The 20,968-nt window shown below is 48.9% G+C and overlaps 1 protein-coding gene across 1 annotated transcript in view; it reads right to left on the bottom strand.

Moving 5' to 3' along the window:
* TRPV4 (transient receptor potential cation channel subfamily V member 4) overlaps positions 1-20,968 on the bottom strand; it is a 34,519-nt gene that overhangs the window by 5,674 nt on the left and 7,877 nt on the right. Inside the window, exons 4-13 of the mRNA XM_042782837.1 lie at positions 17,920-18,072; positions 16,660-16,800; positions 14,407-14,705; positions 11,875-12,054; positions 9,396-9,554; positions 9,018-9,110; positions 8,042-8,115; positions 6,972-7,137; positions 6,659-6,725; positions 885-1,241 (exon numbers count right to left, since the gene is read on the bottom strand). Coding sequence (XP_042638771.1) covers positions 885-1,241; positions 6,659-6,725; positions 6,972-7,137; positions 8,042-8,115; positions 9,018-9,110; positions 9,396-9,554; positions 11,875-12,054; positions 14,407-14,705; positions 16,660-16,800; positions 17,920-18,072 — 1,689 coding nt within the window. The remainder of the gene's footprint in view (positions 1-884; positions 1,242-6,658; positions 6,726-6,971; positions 7,138-8,041; positions 8,116-9,017; positions 9,111-9,395; positions 9,555-11,874; positions 12,055-14,406; positions 14,706-16,659; positions 16,801-17,919; positions 18,073-20,968) is intronic.

Genomic DNA, 20,968 nt, shown 5'->3' with positions numbered 1-20,968 from the left:
TTTTTTTTCTCATTGTACCATTTCCTTGAAATGCATCAAGTCAGGATGAGTGTAGGCACTGTGTCCCTGGGCTCTTTTGTGAAACCCTGGTTTGTGGACTGCATGGATCAGGGACGCTGTGAGTTGGCACATGGACACTGAGGCCCTCCAGTTTCCATTGCTGCATAGAGACCTTTAGGGAAGGAAAGGCAGCAGCTCCCTATGCTAACGTGTCCCATGTCCACATGGCTTCTCTTGTGACTATCATGCTCCCTGGGGTGGTGGAAACTGAAGTCAATGCCTAAGCTGGTAAAAGACTCCCTGATGAAGATGCTGGAGTCCCTGGGTCATGCAAACAGTTAAGTGTTTCACCACTAACCAAAAGGTTGGCAGTTCAAAACCACCCAGTGGCACCTTGGAAGAAAAGCCTGGCAATCCACTACCTAAAGGTAACCACCTTAAAAATCCTATGAAACAGTTCTACTCTGCACACATGGCATCACCATGAGTCAGAATCAACTCATGGTACCCATTGTTGATGCTGTGTGGGGATGTTGAGCTTCCCTGAGCTGGGGTGGCCCACACCCACACTGGCCTCATCCCCTGTGCCATGGTGGGCTCAGCAGGGGTCCCTGATGAAAGGTCTATGCTCTCTACCCAGCTGCACTTCCTACCCCACAGAGCTCCCAAGACCTGGTGTTGTGAGAAGACAGTATGTCCTATGAGTGTGGCTGCAAGGTATATCTGAACCCACAGCTGGTGGCAGGCAGGCATCCACCTCAACATTCACCAGGTGGCTCTGGGAAGGAAGCAGTGTGCTCTGGTACCCATTTCACAGACAGGGAAATGGAAGCTGAATAGACAGTGGTGAGGTAGGTCAGACTGCTCCAGCTCTCCCATCTTACGAGGAGAAGAGGGGCTGATGGGGTGGGTTGGGGGCCTCACCTGCAGCTTCCAGATGTGCTTGCTCTCCTTGGAGACCTGGCCCACTGTCTCCCCCATGAGGGCGATAAGCATGTTCAGAAGAAGCACGAAGGTGAGGATGATATAGGTGACAAGTAGGATGATAAAGACCACAGGGTACTTGGTGCTGCTCAGCATCTCCAGGTCACCCATACCGATGGTCAGCTTGAAGAGGTCCAGGAGGAAGGTGCTGAAGGTCTCGCTGTCACGGCATGAAGGGTATGTGGGCACCGAGCAGTTGGTCTGGTCCTCGTGGCACACCTTCATGTTGGCACAAGGGTTCAGGAGGGATACCAGGGCTGTGTGGAGGGTGAGGGGGGCACACATTAAATGGTGAAGAGCTGGAAAGCATCATTACCATTTTATGGTGGGGAAAGCTGAGGCTTGGAGAGGTGAGAGCGCTAGCTCAAGGTTACCCAGCTAGTCGGACAAGCCAAGACGTGAACCCAGATGCTCCTGATTCCAATGCCCATGCTCTTTCCCAAAACTCTTCCTGACAGGGAAGAAGTGTACAGGATCTGGTCCAGTGGTTCTCAACCAGGGGTAAACCCCCCCCAAAAAAAATGCAAGAGCCTCAAGCAGGATAAAACCAAAGAGATCTACACCAAGACACATCACAGTTAAGCTCTCAAAAACTGAAGAGAAAGACAGAATCCTGAAAGCAGTGAGAGCGAAACAAAAGGTCACATACAAATGATCCCCAATAAGATAAAGTGCAGATTTCTCTTCAGAAGCATTGGAGACCAGAAGGCAATGGAATGATATATTTAAAGTGCTGAAATGAAAAAAGAAAAAAGACAAACAGAGAATACTATACCTAGCAAAACTATCCTTCAAGAATGAGAGTGAAATTAAAATATTCCCAAACAGAAGCAGAGAGAGTTCATATCTACCAGACTGGCCATACAAAAAATACCAATGGGAGTTCTGTAGATGGAGGGGAAAAGACATTGGAAAGTAAGCCAAGGCTATACATAAAAACAAAGATCCCTAATAAAGGGAGATGCATAGACAAGTATAAGGGCTAGTAAGAAGGTATTCATGCTTGGTAATTCTAAATGTTTCTTTCATGCTTATCAATAACAGATATATAAAAAACAAGGATAAAATTAGGTTACAGGGCACATGAAATATAAACATGTAATTGGTGATAACAACAACAAAAGTACGAGGAGAGGAATAGTACAGGTACAGAATTTCTTGTATGTTACTGAAATTATGTTGTTTTCAACATACCCTAGAATGTTACAAATACAAGGTCCTAAATGTAACATCCATGGTAACCACTAAGAAAATATATTTAAAAACTAAACAAAAGCAATGAGAACCAAAAAGTCTCACTATAATCAACCAACAAAACACAAAAGCAAGAATACAAAAGGACAAAGACAAAGGGGGCTTGAGACACACATGAAAAAACAAATTGAAAAACGGCAGAAGTCAGTCACATCTTATCAGCAATTACAGGGAATCCAAGTGGATGAAATGCTCCAATCAAAAGGCAGAGAATGGCAGAATGGATAGAAAAACATGATCCAACCATATGTTGTTTACAAAAAACACACCATAAACCCAAGGACACAAATAAGGTGAAAGTAAAAAAAATAGGAAAAGAAAAATATTCAATGTAAATAATAACCAAAAGAGAGCTGCAGTGGCAATATTATCAGACAGACTTTAAGGCAACATCTGTTAGAAGAGATAAAGATGGATATTATACAGTGATAAAAGGGTCAATTTATCAAGAAGATCTAATAATCATAAACATATATGCACCCAACATTGACCAAACCAAACTAAACTCACTGCCATCGAGTCAGTTCTGACTCATAGTGACCCTCACAGGATTTCCAAGACTGTAAATCTTTATGGAAGCAGAGTGCCTCATCTTCCTTCTGCAGGGTGGCTGGTGGGTTTGAACCACTGACCTTTTGGTTAGCAGACAAATGTCTTAACCACTACACCACCAGAGCTCCTTCATCTAACACTGGAGCATGTAAATACATAAAGCAAACACTGATAGACTGGAAGGGAGGAATAGTACTACAATAATATTGGAGACTTCAGTACTTCACTTTCAATATTGGACAGAACATCTAGAAAGATCAACAAGGAAACAGAGACCCTGAATGACACTGTAGAACAACTAGACTAGACAGACACACATAGAACACACCACCCAAAACAGCCCAATATACATTCTACTCCCATGTACATGGACCATTCTCTAGGACTGACCACATTTTAGGCCACAAAGCAAGTCCTGATAAATCTAAAAAGATTGAAATCATACCAAGTATTTTCTCTGACCACAACGGAGTGAAGCCAGACATTAATAACGGGGGAAAAAAAACCCTGGAAAATACAAAAACATATGGAAATCAAACAACATACTATTAAACTACCGAAGGGTCAAAGAAGGAAAATGAAACCACAACATACCAAAACTTAGGGAATGCAGCAAAGGCAGTACTCACAGGGAAATGTACAGCAATAAATGCCTACATTAAAAAAAAAAAAAGGAAGAATCATCTCAAATCAGCCTAACTTGATAACTCCAGAAACTGGAAAGAGAAGAATAAACTAAGCCTAAACCTACCAGAAGAAAAGAAATAACAAAGATCAGAGCAAAAATAAATAAAATTGAAAACAGAAAAACAATAGAGAATCAATAAAACCAGAAGTTAGTGCTTTGAAATTACTTAGCTAGACTGACAAAGAAGAGAAAAAATGCAAATAACCAAAATGAAAAATGTAAGAAGGGATAAAGCAACTGACCCTATAGAAATAAATAGAATTATGACAACATATTATGAACAAATGTATAGCAATGAACTGGATAACGTAGATGAAATGGGCAAATTCTTAGAAGCACACAACCTACCCAAACTGACTCAAGAGGAAATAGAAAGTTTCAACAGACCCATAACAAGTGAAGGGAACAAATCAGTGATCCAAAACCTCCCAACAAAAATCTCCCAGACCAGAGAGATGGCGTCACTGGAGAATTCTACCAAACATATGAGGAAGGATTATTGATTGGAAAATGAATTTGCTTTGTAAACTTTCACCCAAACCACAATTTAAAAACATTCTCTTATGGAGCCATGAAAGGTGGATGAATCCCTAAAACTATTATCCTGAGATAATTTTTAAACCTTAAACCAAAAATATCCCCTGAAGTCATCTTACACAGAACAACAGTTTAGCTTAACTAGTAAAAAAGGTCTGCCTTTAGCATTATAGAACCTCTGGTAGCATAGTACGTAAGGCACTTGACTGCTAACCAGAAGGCTGGAGGTTCAAACCCACCAGCCACTCCTCGGAAGGAAGGTTGGGCAATCTACTTCTGTAGTGATACCGCTTCAGAAACCCAAGGAGGGGTCACTGTGGGTCGGGTCCAACTTAACGGCACATAACAACAACAACTTTAGCATTATGTGCTTTCAAGAACTAGAGAGAGAGCCCTGGTGGCACAGTGGCTTAAGCACTCAACTGCTAACTAAAAAGTCAGTGGTGCAAACCCACCAGCCACTCCATAGGAAAAAGATATCACAGTCTGCTTCTGTAAAGATTTACAGCCTTGGAAACTCTATGGGGCAGTTCTACTCTGTCTTATAGGATCACTCTACAAGTTGGAATCGACTCAATGGCAGTGGGGTGGGTTGGGTTTTGGTTTATATGGGATTGAACTGACAACAGCAACTTGAAAGATTAGATGGGAACCTTAGGGTGCAGTGAATTTATGTTAACAAAGGAGGAGCAACTCAGAAAAAGAGGGTGAGAATGCTCACACAACTTGAAGAACATCATCAAAGTCACTGAACTGCACACAGAAATGTTGAACTGGTAGGTGTATGCTTGGCTGTGTATAAACTCAACAACAACAACAAAATAAATGAAATTTAGGAAAAAAGAGACCTGAGCTGGTGGATCAGTTTACAAAAATGGTCCCAATCTTTCCCACATCCTACTTTGGCGAGTAGTAACTGGGATCTTAAAAGTTTGCAAGCAGCCATCTAGAGGCAATGGCAGGTCTCTCCTTGTCAGAGCAAATAAGAATGAAGAAAGCCAAAGAGGCATGGAAACAATTAGTCCAAGTGACTGGTACAGAGGCGATCTTCAGCCCATATGAGTATGAGTCCAGAAAAACTAGATGGTGCCAGCTACCACTGTCAGCCACTTAGACAGGGATCTATGTAGGAGATCCTAAATAGAGAGAGAGAACAATGTGGAACGAAACTAAAAATCATTTAAAAAGCGGGGGGGGGGGGGGTCCAGATTTGCTGGTCTGATGGAGCCTGGTGGGACCCCTGGGACTATGACTTTCAGGTCTGGAAATGGACCCACTCTTGTGGCTTCCAGCCAAACAAAAGACAGGCACATGAGCTGAACATTTACATTAGGTAGATACACTCCTTGGAGAGATCAATCATGGGAGAATAGAAGGACTGTGTATGTACAGGGAGACAGCTCAGGGGGCAGGAGTGCATGGAGGGAAGGACACAGGGAAGAGGTAACTATGGGGAAGAAGTGGGAGGGGAGCTGTTGCATTGTGAGAAACTGCAATCAATGTCATGAGACAAAGTGTATGGGAGCTGCTATATGGAAAGTGAATTTGCTCTGTAAACTTTCACCCAAATCACAATAAAAATTAAAAAAAAAAAAAAAAAGTCCCAATCTTTCAGCCTTCTCTGTGTCTAATGTGGCTTTACTACTGCATTGTGTCTAGTTCCCCACCCTGAGTCAGGGCTGGCCTTGTGACTTGCTTTGGCCAACAGAATGAGGCAGAAATGACTGTGCCAGGCCATGGGCTTTGCTCACCTAGGCTCATATTCTTGGAACCCTGAGAACACCAGGTGGAAAAGCTCAAGTCAGCCAGCTGGAGGATGAGGACCACGTGCAAGAGAGCAAAGTCACCCCAAATGAGGCCACCCTAGCTAGAGCAGTCAGCCCACGGCTAACCCACTAGCTAAGCACAAACACAGGTGCCAAGCTGAGATCAGGCAAACCTGGCCTCAGTCAACAGAGCTAACCAGGTGACTTGTAGACTTGTAATCAATAATGAATGGTGGTTGTTTTAAGCCACTAAGTTTGAGCTGGCTTAAATAGCTAATAAGGAGTCCTGGTTGGTGCAGCGCCTAAGGCATTTGACTGCTAACCAGAAGGTTGGTGGTTCAAACCCACCAGCCACTCCGCAGAAGGAAGATGGGGCAATCTACTTCCATAAAGATCTACCACCTTGGAAACCCAATGAGGGTCGCTATGAGTTGGAACTTGTGCTATGGTTGCTGTTGTTGTTATGTGCCGTCGAGTCGGACCCGACTCATAGTGACTCCTCCTTGGGTTTCTGAGGCAGTATCACTACGGAAGTAGATTGCCCAACCTTCCTTCCAAGGAGTGGCTGGTGGGTTTGAACCACCAGCCTTCTGGTTAGCAGTCAAGTGCCTTAGCCACTATGCTACCAGAGCTGATACACCAGCTTTATCAGTTACTAGCTTTTGAACTTAGGCAAGTTATTTAACCTAAGCCTCAGTTTTTGTATCTGAAAAAGAGGGTAATAAAGGTACTTACCTCCCAGGCTTGTTGGAAATCCAGTGAGGTAGGGTGGTGAGCACTAAGCCCAGGGCCAGGCACACAGCACCAGCTCCGTTAGGGTGTCTGCTCCAGGCCTTGCACCACCCCCGCTAGTCCCACCTGGGCACCCAGAGCTCACCTGAGGCGTAGCCGATCATGAAGAGGAAGTAGACGAGCAGGAAGCGGAAAAGGTCTTTGAAGAGGATCTACAGGGCCCAGTGGGGTCAGAGTCCAAGATGAGACATGGTTTCTCATACTCCCCATTCCTCCACCCCACACTTTCTCTCCACCTCTACCCTTGCCCACCCCAATGCCCAGACCTGCCTGCTGCCCCCACAGGGCCTCTGACCCTCAGGTACAGGGGCACCATCCACACAAATAAGATGTACATGTGGTGTGCATGGTTCCCTGCAGGGAGGGGCACACAGGTCCAGAGGGTCCCCCATCTGTACCTTCTGGATCATGATGCTGTAGGTTCCCGTCAGCTTCAACCCACGGGTGAAGTAGAGGGCGTTCATCCAGCCCAGGACCAGAGCAAAGACCATGACGGCCAAGTAGGCCTCAATCCCTGCCAGGTAGAGGGCCGCTGAGACAATCACCAGCACCGAGTAGATGAAGCTATGGGGCAGCAAAGGCCACGAGGGGGCCAGAGGGAGAGGGCACCATGAGGGCCTGGAGGAGGGGACATGCCCCCAAACCCTCTTGGGTATCAGGATACCCTTCTACAACCCCAGAAGAAATTCAAAGTGGATTAGCTGGGTTCTCTAGAATTCTGTTAACCAAGATGTTCAATTAACTGGCAATGAATAATGTATGTAATGGTCCCAATGCCCAAAAGATCCCAAAGTGATGCCCGTCAGAATTGCTAGAGAGATTCAGTGGGGATTTTGTGGTTAATTGAATTTCATTCTGAGGGAAATTGAAAAGATATGTTGTACACGCAGCAACTCCCTCATCCTATACTCTAGGCAGACATCACTAATCAATCAGTTCTTTTCCCCTTTAAATGCAGACAGAGCCTCAAGATTCTTCTCTATATGACACTGCAGACAGACATTAGCAATTGATCACCAGCATAAGAGAGTAAACCTATTTCTATTGATGGTGCATATGGTAACCCTCTAACAGCCAGAATCTTGCTTTAACCATAGGAGAATTTTATCTAGCCTTTGTCTTGTCCTAACTTTGTGTTGTAGGAGCTCTGGTAGCATAGTGGCTAAAAGCACTTGACTGCTATCCAGAGGGCTGGCGGTTCAAACCCACCAGCCACTCCTCGGAAGGAAGGTTGGGCAATCCTACTTCCGTAGTGATACTGCCTCGGAAACCCAAGGAGGGGTCGCTATGAGTTGGGGCCGACTCGACGGCACATAACAACAACAACAACAACAACTTTGGGTTACAGTCACCTGTGTTGGGTGTACTCACTCCTATCAGAGTCACCTCCTGCTCTAATCTAGATGACTCACCATCCCAATCCCACCTTCCTCACCCAGGGGCTGCTGGCCCAGGGACCTCTACTCACTACAGCAGCTGGAAGGAGCCATCGATGAAGAGGGAGTTCACGCCAGGGCATTTCTTCATGAACAAGTCTTTGATCTGGGAAAGGGAGGAAACTCATGCAAGGGGGGAGTAGTAGGTGAGGGTGGGCAATGGGGAAGGGCTACAAGAGGAGAGTGTACGGCGTGGTACAGAGGCCTGTCGGAAAAGGAGAAAGAAGGAAACTCCAGAGTTAGAGGAGAGTGAAAGAGAATGAGGCAAGATGAAAGGGGGTGGGGGGAGAGAAAGGAGGAGGAAGGGTAGAACCCGCTGCCGTTGAGTCGACCCCAAGGCCTGGCCACCCCACATGCGTCAGAGCAGAACTACACTCTACGGGGGTTCCAAAGGCTGACTTTTTCAGAACAGATCACCAGGCCTTTCTTCCCAGGCACATCTGGGAGGACTTGAATTGCCAACCTTTGGTTAGCAGTAGAGTGTGCTGACCATATGCACCAACCAGGGCTCCAGGAGCTCTGGTGGTGTAGTGGTTAAGACATGTGGCTGCTAGCCAAAAGGTTGATGGTTTGAACCCATCAGCCACTCTGTGGTAGAAAGATGAGGCAGTCTGTTTCCATAAAGATTTACAGCATTGGAAACCCAGTGGAGGTCGCTATGGTCAGAATCAACTCGATGGCAGTGAGTTTGGTTTGGTTTTTGAGGGACTCCAGGAAGAAGAGACCAAGACTCAATCCTGTTGCCACAGAGTTGATTCAGACTCATGATGACCCACGTGTTACAGAACAGAACTGGGCTCCACATGGTTTTCTTGGCTGCAATCTTCATGGAAGCAGATTGCCAGGCCTTTCTTCTGTGGAGCCACTGGGTGAGTTCAAAGCACCAACTTTTAAGTTAATAGTCAAATGCAAACCGTTTGTGCCATATAGGGCCCTGGAAGGACAGTGAGATAAAGGAGGAGGAGGAGTTCGTGTAGGGTGGGTGGTGTGTGGGAGGTAAACACTCACATTGGTGAAAAAGAATAGGACCCCAGTGAAGAGCGTGATGATCTCCCCAGCCAGCCTCATGTAGTCCACTGTCGTGCGGTAAGGATACGGCGGCTGGGGAGCAGAGGCCACACAGTCCTCACCCAGCCCCTCCGACATCTGGCCCCAACACCCCGAGCTCCAGCAGGGAGCCTCCTCCCTCACCCTCTTACCCCTGGACTGGCTGTGGGGTCTCCTCCCACCTCAGAGCCACCCCTGGGCATTGGGAGCACTCCCCACCCTGTCCCTAAGTCTTTCCAGTCCTTCACACAGGGGACCTGGGAGGGGTCAGGCTACGCCCAGTCCTGCGGGGCCCAGCCCAGTGCCCATGCCAGCTCGTGCCTGGCTCACAGCACTCACAGTGCCCTCCAGCGGCTGGTAGTAGGCAGTGAGGGTGAAGATGACCATGGCGCACAGGTAGGACACCACGCTGATGTAAAAGGAAACAGCTCCGAACTTACGCCACTTGTCCCGCAGCAGCTCGTTGATGGGTTCCACGGCCAGCATCTCGTGGCGGTTCTGCAGGAGGCAGGGAGGCGGGGGGACTCCAGGACACCTTCCAAGAGCTCATTCCCCTCCTGACCCATTCTCCAGCTACACTCAAGGGTTCACAGGGAAGTAGATGGGATTCTGAATGAAGTCCAAATTCCAGGGCTAAATGTTCGAGGCACTGCCCGATTTGGCCTTGACTTACTTTTCTATTCTATTCCTTTTCTAGGATCACAGAGCCCCAGAACTGGATGGCTCCTAGAGAACATCCATTATTACGAATCCTCAAGGTCAATCTGCAGATGGTACTCAGCTGCTGGCAGCAAAATCCCCGATGTGCTTGCTGAAAATACCAACCCTGGCACCACCCTCAGAAACTCTGATTCAAGAAGCAGGAGTGGGTATGACCAACTGTCCCTTTGTCAGAAGACCACAAGAACTAGATGGTGCCCTGCTCCCATTACTGAACATTTTGATCAAAGATTCTACAGATAACCCCAATCAAAAGGGTGGGGGGATGCACAACAGAATTCCAAATTCTCATGGAATTCAGACCTTTTGGAGCCACTGAGGCTGGATGAACCCCTGAAACTATTGCCCTGAGATTATCTTTAAACCTTAAACCAAAAATATTCTCTGAAGTCATCTTAAAGCCAAACGACATAAACCGAAAAAAAAAAAAAAAATTTGCTGTTGAGTCAATTCCAATTCATAGCAACCCTGCAGGACACAGTAAAACAGCCTCATAGGGATTCCAGGGCTATAAATCTTTACAGAAGCAGACTCTCTCACCTTTCTCCCACAGAGCAGCTGGCAAGTTCCAACTGCAACCTTCTGGTTGGCAGCTGAGCACTTTAACCACTGCACCATCAGGGCTCCTTAATTTAGCCCAAGGATGATCAATACTTGACCCACCTACTATAATTCTCCAATTCTGAACCCAGGACAGACATCAATAATTGAGCCCTGCACAAGTTTTCTGTACACTTCTCCTGGCAGTCACTACCAATCAATCAGTTTGCACCAATTGGTAGTTTGCTAAACATCCTGCCACCTCTGATCTAAATCAAGTTGGTTGTTAATTTCAAAGAGGAGGAAAGTGAGGCCCAGAGACAGGAGATACCTGTCTGTCAGAGCTCACAGAGCCAGGAAGCAGCAGAACAGGACTAGAAGGGAGGCTGGCTGCCCCCAGTGTTCAGCTCCTTCTACCTCATCTGTGTACCATCCTCCCTGGAAGGACTTGAGTTTCTTCATAGATGTTGATTTGTGTGGCAATGTAGCCACAAAGTTGTTACTTTTGTGTTACTCCTGACAGAAGGAAGCCTGAATGACCAACAACAGAGGAATAATTCATTGAATCTGGTGCATTTACAAGCAGCAATGATACTGCTGATGAATATCTAATGACGTGGAACCACGTTCACAAAATACTGCTAAGTGGAAACAAAAGCTTCTCCAACTTCACGTAACAACTACTGATGATAAGCCCACCAACAGTGTCTACCCTATGCCAGGCTGATCTGAAATCAACTCATTTTCTCCTTCCAACAACCCTGTGCACTATCCTTATCCCTGTGTTACGAAGGAGGAGACTGAGGCCCAGAAAGGTTGAGGCACCTGTCCTAAGCCACACAGCATGTAAGTTACAGAGCCAGGCTCTGAACCCAGTCCTGCTCTTTTAATTTTATTAATTGTAAAAATATATATCACACAGGATTTGTTGTTTCAGCATTTGTCAGGGATACAGCTTAGTGCCACCAATGGCCTTAATCATGTTGTGCAACCATCACCCATAACTGTTGCCAACTTTCCCATCAACAGAAACAGAACCTCACTGCTTCCCTCCCATCCAACCCCTGGGAACCACTGATAAACTTTGCCTTTTCTTGTTATTTCACAGAATTGAGATCATACAGCAGTTGTCCTTCTGTGATTGACTTATTTCACTCAGCGTATTTCAAGGTTCATCCGTGTCACATCAGGACGTCATTTCTCTTAATGACTAAATAATATGCTGTTGAATGTATAGACCACATGTTACCCATCCATTCATCTGCTGAGGGACATTTAGGCTGTTTCCACCTTTTGGCTATTGTGAAAATGCTGTGAACATCGGGATACAGGTACCTGTTTGTGTCTCTGTCAAAGCCCCACTCAGCATCCTCCAATAAGCCTTGTCCATTCCCCTCACCACCACATGCTGTTCCAGGCACTTGGTTGGCACTTTCTCCTGCACTCAGCCCATGGGCCCTCCACCTTGGGCCACACAGGGCCTGCCCCCTCGGCCCCAGGGCTCATTTTCCCAGTCGCATGCCTCCCTCCTCAGGGTCCACCCTGCCCTGGTGTGCACCTCGATCTTGCTGTTGTACACCAGGATTTCCAGTACAGAGGCCTCTTCCCCACATGTGTCCAGGGAGGAGAGGTCGTAGAGCGAGGAATACACCGGGCCGTAGGCCCAGTCCTTGAACTTGCGGGACAGGTGCCGCGTGTCCTCATCCGTCACCTCCCGTCTAATGATGTGCTGAAAGATCTGTCCAAGAAAGGGAAGAGTCAGGGGCCCTAGGGAAGGGACACCACTGCTCAGGCTCCCACTCTGGTGGGACCCTGGGGTGTGGACCTCCTACCTAATGGCATCTCCCAGGAGAACAAAACAGAAAGGAGGGAGAAACGTTTACTGAGCACCAGCTGTGTACCAGGCTCTTTCCTCATGTTGCCTTGTCGGATTCTTACTCCCACCACCTCGGCTGATGAGCATGGAGGCTCAGAGAGATGGAAGGCATGACCTGAAGCCACACACCTCTCAGGTGAAGCTAGACTTTGAATGCAAGTAAGTCTTAATGCTCTTAATCAGTATCTTCTTCATGTAATTAAAATAGCAATGAATCAATCTTGTTGTTGTTAGCTGTCAGTAAGGTGATTCCAACTCAGGGACCCACGTGACAGACTACCATTGCCCCACTGGGTGTTCTCGGTTGTCATCTTGATAGGAGCAGATCAACAGGTATGTATCCCATGGAGCTGCTGCGTGGGTTCAAACCACTGAGTGCCACCAGAGCTCCTTGATCGATCTTAGTGATATGTTAATCATAGTTATCTTACTTAGACCTTCCCATGACTATGCCACTCTTCAGTGGTGCAGTGGTTAAGGCATTTGGCTGCTAACCAAAAGGTTGGCGGTTCAAACCCACCAGCCACTCCACAGAAGAAAGATAAGGCAGTCTGCTTCTGCAAAGATTGACAGCCTTGGAAACCCAATGGGGGTGGTATGAGTTGGAATCAACTCGATGGCAGTGAGTTGGGATTTTTTATTTTGTTTTTGGCTTACATACAGGAGAACCAGGGTACAGGGAGGTGCTGTGAGTGGCCTGAGGTCAGGCAGTGAGTGGGGCAAAGCCAGAATTTAAACCCAGGTGCTGTGCACTGCCTCAGGGATGGTGTCATTGTGACGTCAGTCATTTCTGCCCTGTAGGAGAGTCCTGTTAACTGTGGTCATTTGAGTCCATCCTGGGCTCTTTATGATGAGTGTGGTAGTTCAGTTTGTGTGTCAACTTGGGTAGGCCTGGTTGAGTGGCTGGGCAGCTGGAGGTAGTATTCCCCATGATGAGACTGGTAATCAACTCCAAGGTGGAATCTACTGTGAGCAGCTGAGTAGCTGCCTTAGGGATGTGGTCTGCTTCCTGTACATAAGCAGAAGTCTTGGGGAATGGTCTCTAACTTATGGCACACTTGAACCCTGCATGTAGCCGTGTCGTTGCTCAGCAGCCTGCTATGTTCTGCCAACCTTGGGACTTTCAATGGACTTGAATTAATGGCCTGCCGTGTGGTTTGCTAACATCGGGACTGTGCCATTTTATGTCAATCTTGGGCTTGTCAGCCTCAGCAGCCAGTACCTACCTCCAGCTTCAGTGGGCCAGGAGCAAGAGGCAGAGCTGAAGCCCAAGGTTGAGGGGCTTTCACACAGCCCCTAGAGTCTGGCACTTTGAACTCAGACTTCTAGCCTCCAAAAATTGTAAGAGAATAAACTCCTGTTTGTTCAAGCCATTCCCATCTGTGGTAGATTCTTGTCAGAGCGGCACCACGTGACCAGAACAACGAGCTTTCCATGCAGCCCTCATTAGTCATCACAACATCACTGTGTCACAGGGCACTCTTATTGTCCCCATTTTACAGATGAGGAAACTGAGGCACAAGGAGGGAAGGGAGATGCCTGAGGCCACACGCTGGGAAGCAGCAAGCCAGGCCTTGGACCCGAGGGTGAGCTTACCCCCAGGGGACACTAGGCAATGTCTGGAGATGTCTGGTTGTCAAAACTGGAGGAGGGGGTGCTACTGGCGTCGAGAGGGTCAAGGCCAGGGAAGCTGCTGAACTCCCACAGTGCTCAGGACAGCCCCACCACAAAGGACTGGCCCACCCAATGTGACAGTTGTGCTGAGGCTGAGAGACCCTGCTCTACTGCTCTAGGCCCTACACCGTGAGGCCCAGAGAGGGGAAGAAACCAGCACAAGGCCATTCACCAGGTCAAGGGCTGAGCCATGACCCGTTGATGGGGTATGTGGGAGTCCTGGAGGGCTGGATCCCTGAGACTTGGTTTTATGTCAGTGGCTTGTCCTGGCTGGTTGAGGGGGAGGTGAGCATCCAATAGGATGAAACAAGGGAAGAGTCTCTGGGATTGAATCGAATAGCTTGGCTAGACAAGAGGGAGCCACAGCAGGTTCCTGAGCTAGGATGTCTGCACACCGGGATTAGCACAATGGGATGTGGGTACGTTTATTTATAATAATGAATGACAGCAGCTGCCCTCTTGTGTGTGTGTGTGTGTGTGTGTGTGTAAAGGCATAGGAATAGATGGGTCAGCTCGGCCCACCCCCGGCCCCACACTCACCCCGATCTTGCCTGTCTTGGCGGCCATCATGAGGGGCGAGAGGCCGTCATTGTTAAGCACGGCCTCCAGGTTGCTATCGGGGAAAAGGCGGGCACACTTGAGCAGCAGCAAGTCGTACATCTTGGTGACGAACTTGGTGTTCTCGCGTGTGTTGTCGGCGATGGCCACCAGTGCATGCAGCACTGTGTTGCCGCGCGAGTCCTGCCGCCGCATGTCTGCCTTCTTGTGCGGGTTCTCCGTCAGGTAATTGACGATGTGGGGCTGATTGGTGCAGGCGGCCAGCGACAGGGGCAGCTCACCTGCGGGCCAGGTAGATGGAGGGTGGTCAGTGTAGGGGCACCCCCCAAGGTGGGGCTCTGCCTGTGGACCCTCAGGGAACCCCATGAGACTCCGAGCGCAGGACAGATGTGGCCCCAAGTCACTGTGAGTGGGTCACTTCCGTGGGTGACACTGGGGCGGCTACTGGAGGCATGGCCATGAGACCTGGGGGCTGCAAGGGGCTGGAGGAGTCCCTGAGTGGTGCACACAGTTACTTCACTTGGCTGCTAACCTAAAGCTTGGCAGTTCGAGTTCACCCAGGGGTGCCTTGGCAGAAAGGCCTGGCAATCTCCTTCTGAAACCCTCAAACCAAAAACCAAACTCACTGCCATTGAGTCCATTCCAACTCAAATTATAATTTTTCTATAATTTTTTATAGAAACACACTGCCTCATCTTTCTTCTGCAGAGCGGCTAGTGGGTTTGAACCACCAACACTCTGATTAGCAGCCAAATGCCTTAAGCACTACACCACCTGAGCTCCTTTCCAAAACACTAGCCACGGAGTAGGTGAGGACGGCTGCACAACTCAGAGAACATAATGAGTGTCACTGAACTGCACATTAGAAACCACTGAATGGATGTATATTCTGAGTGTATATTCTCAACAACAACAAAATTAATAAAATAAATTATTAAAAAATTCACCGAGGGGATCAGTGTAGGAGATCCTGGACAGAGCGAGGAGAACAATGTGGGACTCAAAATCATTTAAAAAAAAGGGGGGGGGACCAGGTTTGCTGGTCTGATAGAGCCTGATGGAACCCCAGAGACTATGGCCCCTAGCTCCCCTTCAGGTCTGGAATTGAACCCACTCCTGTGGCTTCCAGCCAAACAAGAGACAGGCATAGGAGCTGCACATTTACTTTAGGTGGATACACTCCTTGGAGGGATCAATCATGGGAGAATGGAAAGGCTGTGTATGCACAGGGAGACAGCTCAGGGGGCAGGCATGCATGGAGGGAAGGACACAGGAAGAGGTAACTATGGGGAGGAAGTGGGAAGAGAGCTGTCGCTTTGTGGGAAATTGCAGTCACAGTCATGAGACAAAGTGTATGTGGGCTGCTGTATGGAAAGCGAATTTGCTCTGTAAACTTGCACCCAAATCATAAAAAAATAAAAAATAAAATTCACCTAGGGTTAAAAAAAAAGACTCCTTGACCAGTATTGCCAGATTGCGAGCGAACGCTTCCCGATCTCCTGCCACACTGGTCCTCTAACCGCCAGCGTCCTCTCCCACCTGCTCTCGTCCCTAATTGTACTTGGGTTAGAGTCCCGTATCCTTTGCCCTTCTGCTGACTGAGGCAGACTAGCCTCTCAGAAGCCATGCTGTAGATGACAGAGCCTCAGAGCAAGAAAAAATAAATCAATAAAAAGAACTATAAAACCTAAACAAAAAACATAAAAAACACAACAAAGAGGGGTTGAGAGGCTGGACACGTGTGATGCTCTGACTTTGTCCCTGGGTCCCGCACGTGTGAGTGTGGGCAAGAGTGAGCAGATATGTCAGTGGCCCAGCCGTAAGGACACAGCGGTGATGGGGACTGGACCCGGCAATGCAACAGTTGGCCCCGGTGAGATCGGGCTGCAGGACACACGCAGCAAGGTACTGGGTGCCAAGGACGTGTCAGCTCCAACCCACCTCAGCCCCACCCTGTTCTCATGAGGCCACTGCACAGCGCTGGAAGCTGAGGGTCAGGGAGGTGAGATGGCACACTGGCAGTCGGTCCCATGGCTGGCAATGAGGCTTTTGGACCCAGGGCTCTCACTCCTCACGGCATAAACTCAGGAGCAAGACAGACACATAGCCTGTGACTCCATGGGGGTCTGGGCCGACGGCCAATGCCAGGCCTGCAAACATCAGCCTGTACCCCTTCCTCCCCACCTCCAAGCTTCTCCCCTTTGTACCCCCAGCCCCTGCCAGGCCCCTCCTCACCAAAGTAGAAGTAGCCACCCTCATCCTTGGGCTGGAAGAAGCGCCCTCGGGCCTGGGCATGGACGTCAGCCCCTTGGGCCACAAGGAGCTCTACGTAGTGTTTGCAGCGGCGCTCGATGGCGATGTGCAGGGCCGTCTGACCTGTGGAGGGACAGAGGGCAGTCACTCGGGGTTAAGACCCTACCAGGTTTTGCTGTTGTTAGCTGCTGTCAAGTCCATTCTGACGCATGGCGCCCCCTAGTGGGCAGAGTAGAATTGTTCCGTAGCATTCTCAAGGCTGTGACCTTTCAGAAGTCTTTCTCCCAAGGTGCCTCTCAGGTTTGAACCACCAACCTTTCAGTTAGTAGTCAAGGGCTCAACTATTTGCACCTTACCGGGTTTGTTGTTGTTGTTGTTATGTGCCGTCAAGTCGGCCCCAACTAATAGCAACCCCTCCTTGGGTTTCTGAGGCGGTATCACTACAGAAGTAGATTGCCCAACCTTCCTTCCAAGGAGTGGCTGGTGAGTTTGAACCGCCAGCCTTCTGGTTAGCAGTCAAGTGCCTTAGGCACTATGCTACCAGAGCTCCCAGGTCTAGGAGGGCAGAATGTGGACATCAGGGTGGGGCCTGCAGGTTAGAGCTTCAACCAGCCCCACCTCGAGGGCAGCAAACAGCCTCAACCGTTCTCCAGAAGGTTCTCCTGACACCGTCTTTGACTGATACCGGCCTAGGTCTGCTGCGTGGGGGAGCAGCGTTAGGCTCACCGGACATCACCTGGAGAGCCTGCACGTGCAGGGACCCTCAGACGTGCACACACTCTGATGGTGGAGGCAACAATGGCTCCTGGTCTCACACAATTTCAGACCCTGGATATGAAACTCATAGACTCTGAACCTGCAAGGCAAACACCGATTCACAGCACCTGAGAATTTACAACTGGGGAGGGAGCTTGGAATCCGGCACCTTTGCCTCTGAGAGCCATTGGCTCACAGACTCATTGCCGTGGAGTCTGGGGGTGACCAAACCATCGCATCTTAGGTCCAGAATTCCAAGTTCATGGTCACTAGGCCCACTGTAGCTCAGAATCTTGGCAGTTTTGATTCTGAGACAGAATTGCAGTTGGAAGGGCTAGTTATGGTTCCTTCCTCCCTCCTTTCAACAAGTCCCTGGGTACGTGTTGGCAGTGGAGGTGCAGACAGCAGTTCTCGGGGCCAGACAAGCCAGGATGATGCCCCAACACCCCTGCAGCCCCTTCCCCTCTCATGGCCGACCCAGCCCACCTCGGTAGTAGACGTCCCGGAAGGGCGAGTTGACGAACTCTCGCGTGTTGCCAGTGCACTCAGCAATGTCCAGGAGCAGGGGGATGGTGTCATTGTGGCCGTTGCTCAGGTTCAGCAGGGCCTTGGGCAGGCAGGTCTTCCCCGTGGACGGCTCTAGGGCAGGGACGTGCGGCGTGAGGCAGTGCTCGGCCTGCAGCCCCTGGGCTGCCGAGCAGGAGGGGACAGAGCCCTGGCCAGGGAGTCAGGGGCCCTGGGATCTGGTCCTGGCTCTGTCACGTGTCCTCTGTGAGCCTCAGTTTCCCAGTTCTCACAGCACCAAGAGGATCAAATAACCCATGGGGAGATTTCAGTCAATGTCATGAGACAAAGTGTGTGTGAACGGCTGTATGGAAAGTGAATTTGCACTGTAAACTTTCATCCATATCACAATAAAAATTTTAAAAAATAATAAAATAAAATAAACCCATGGGGCAGAAGTGCTTTGAAATATGGGAAGGCATATCCTATAGCTCACTACTTACCAAAGCCTGTTCTGGGGAATTTTTTTTATTGGGATATAATACATGTAACATAAAAATTGAACCATTTTTTAATGTATACAATTCAGTGGCACTAATTATATTCACAATGTTGTTGTCTTTACTATTTATTTCCAAGACTTGTTTTTTTTCCCCAAAATATGTTCTGGAGAATTTTAAAAAGGGCTTTGTGATCAAATAAAGAAGGGAAAATATCGGCCTAAACAGAGCCAAGGGTGCAGTGGTGGCTCAGTGCTAGAACTCTCGTCTTCGATGTGGGAGACCTGGGCTTGATTCCCAGACAATGCCCCTCATGTGTGGCCGCCACCCGTCTGTGAGTGGAGGCCTGTGTGTTGCCATGCTGCTGAACCAGATTTTGACAGAGGTTCCCAACTCAGACAGACCAGGAAGAAAGGCCTGGCTATATCCAAAAACCAACCAGTGGGAACGTCATGGATCACAATGGTCTGATCCACCCCCTGTCACAGGGATGGTCGGGGCCAAGCCACAGTTTTGTTTCCATTGTGCATGGGTCACCATGAGTCACAGCTAACAACAGCCACGAACAAAGCCAACCCTATTTCTGTATGATGGGACCTGTTTTAGTTACTTCATGCCGCTCTAACAGAAATACACCACAGGTGGAATGGCTTTAACACATAGGTTTATTCTCTTACAGTTTAGGAGGCTAGAAGTCTGAGTTCAAAGTGCCAGTTCTAGGAGCTGGGTGAAGGCCCCTTGACCTTGGGCTTCAGCTCTGCCTCTTGCTCCCGGCCCACTGGAGCTGGAGGTGTCTCTTCACTCAGGCAGCTGCTGGCTGCTGAGCCTGACAAACCCAAGGTCGACAAGTAAAATGGCACAGTCCCAAGATTATCAAACAACACAGCAGGCCACAGTTCAAGTCCAGAGACTTGGGTGGCATAAATGGTTTGCAGTTCTCTACTAACCTAAAGGTGGGCAGTTCAAAACCACCCAGCAGCATGGAAGAAAGGCCTGGCAATCTGCTTCCACAAAGATTACAGCCAAGACGACCCTTTGGAACAGTGCTACTACTCTGTAACACACAGGGTTGTTGTGAGTCGGAATTAACTCCACGGCAACACATTTGGTTTTTTGGTTGAAGTTATTACTCCATGGGAGTGCCTTAGGAGCAACTATTTCCCTAGGTCCAGGAATCAGAGGAGAGAAACTCAAAGACTCAGGGAGACCTGAATTCCAGTCCCAGCCCTCCCCCGAGTAGGACTGTTACTGGGACAAGCCTCCTTCCCCTTCCCCACTGTACCCCCAATGCCCAGCCCAGAGCGGACACCTGGTAAGTGCTTCTTGAATCAGTAACGGGGCTCTGCTTTTCTGTCTGCATGATGAGAGGGCTGTCCCAACCTTGGCCAAGGCCCCAGGGGAAGCTGAACAGACAAGCCCACACAGCCTACAGTACTAATTCTTTTCTGTCTTTTAAGCAACTCACAACTCTTAACGCTGACTTCTTTGTCTTTCCCTCCCCAAAACCACCTTCAGCTCCCATCTGTCCCTTTCTAAGAGGTTGGTGTCTTGGGCATCAGCCTTGTCCCTGTCCTCCCCTTCTCCCCTACCTAACCTCGCAGCATGACCTATTGATTCTTAGCTCCTATTTCTTTAATCCATCCACCACTGTCCACCTGCACTGCCACCACCCTGATCCAGCCACCATCTCTCTTGCATACCCAAGACATCTCCCTGGGTTCCCAGCCTCTTTGTGGCCTCCCTTCAATCCACTTTCCATACAACAGCCAGACTGGTCACCTCAGATCTGCAACTCTGATCACAAGTGAGCCCCAGGGCTTTTGCACATGTGTCCCTTCATGCCCCCCCTGGTCTGAAACATTCCTGCCTCCTTTTTCACCTGGTTAACTGCAACTCATTCATGACTCAGTGAAAGCATCACCTCCTCCAGGAAGTTCTCCCGGTTTTCCTGACTAGGTCAAATCTTCCAGTACAGCCTATGGTCGGTGCCCACGGCAGTTTGTGATTATGTAAACATTTCTGTGCTTGAGTATTGTTGATCTCACCCGGGACACCCTGGGCAACTAGAGGGCAGGGTCACATCTGCTTCCCTCACCATGCCCCCTGCAGCCCCTGCACTGAGCAGTACCTGACACTTGTTGGGTGCCCAATATCATTTGTTGTGTCAATAAACATTCAATGAAGGGGCAAGGTGGGCCCCAGGGATAATCCCAAACCACAGATGACCCAAAGTGACTTGTGTGGGGTGTGAATGTAGACCCTGGCTTTGGGTCTCTACATCCCCAGACCTGGGCTACAGTGGAGTAGGGGCTGCCAGCCTGGATTCTGGGATGAGATGCCAGGAACAGCATGTTCCCAGAGATGGAGAAAGACTCAGTTCCAGGGCTCGACCACCAGGTGGCGAGATGGCTCTTCTCACAGGGGCTGCTGGTGTGAGGGGCCCTAACTTTGCAACTGCCAAATTAGCTGGTGTCTAACTCGATGGCATAGTGGCTAAAGCACTTGACTGCTAACCAGAAGGCTGGCGGTTC

Source organism: Orycteropus afer, unplaced genomic scaffold (genome assembly GCF_000298275.1).
Source record: "Orycteropus afer afer isolate SDZICR_OR568_19922 unplaced genomic scaffold, OryAfe1.0 scaffold00487, whole genome shotgun sequence".
Lineage (NCBI taxonomy): Eukaryota > Metazoa > Chordata > Mammalia > Tubulidentata > Orycteropodidae > Orycteropus > Orycteropus afer.
The sequence above is the reverse complement of the archived record's forward strand: the minus strand, read 5'-3'. Positions and strand labels throughout refer to the sequence as shown.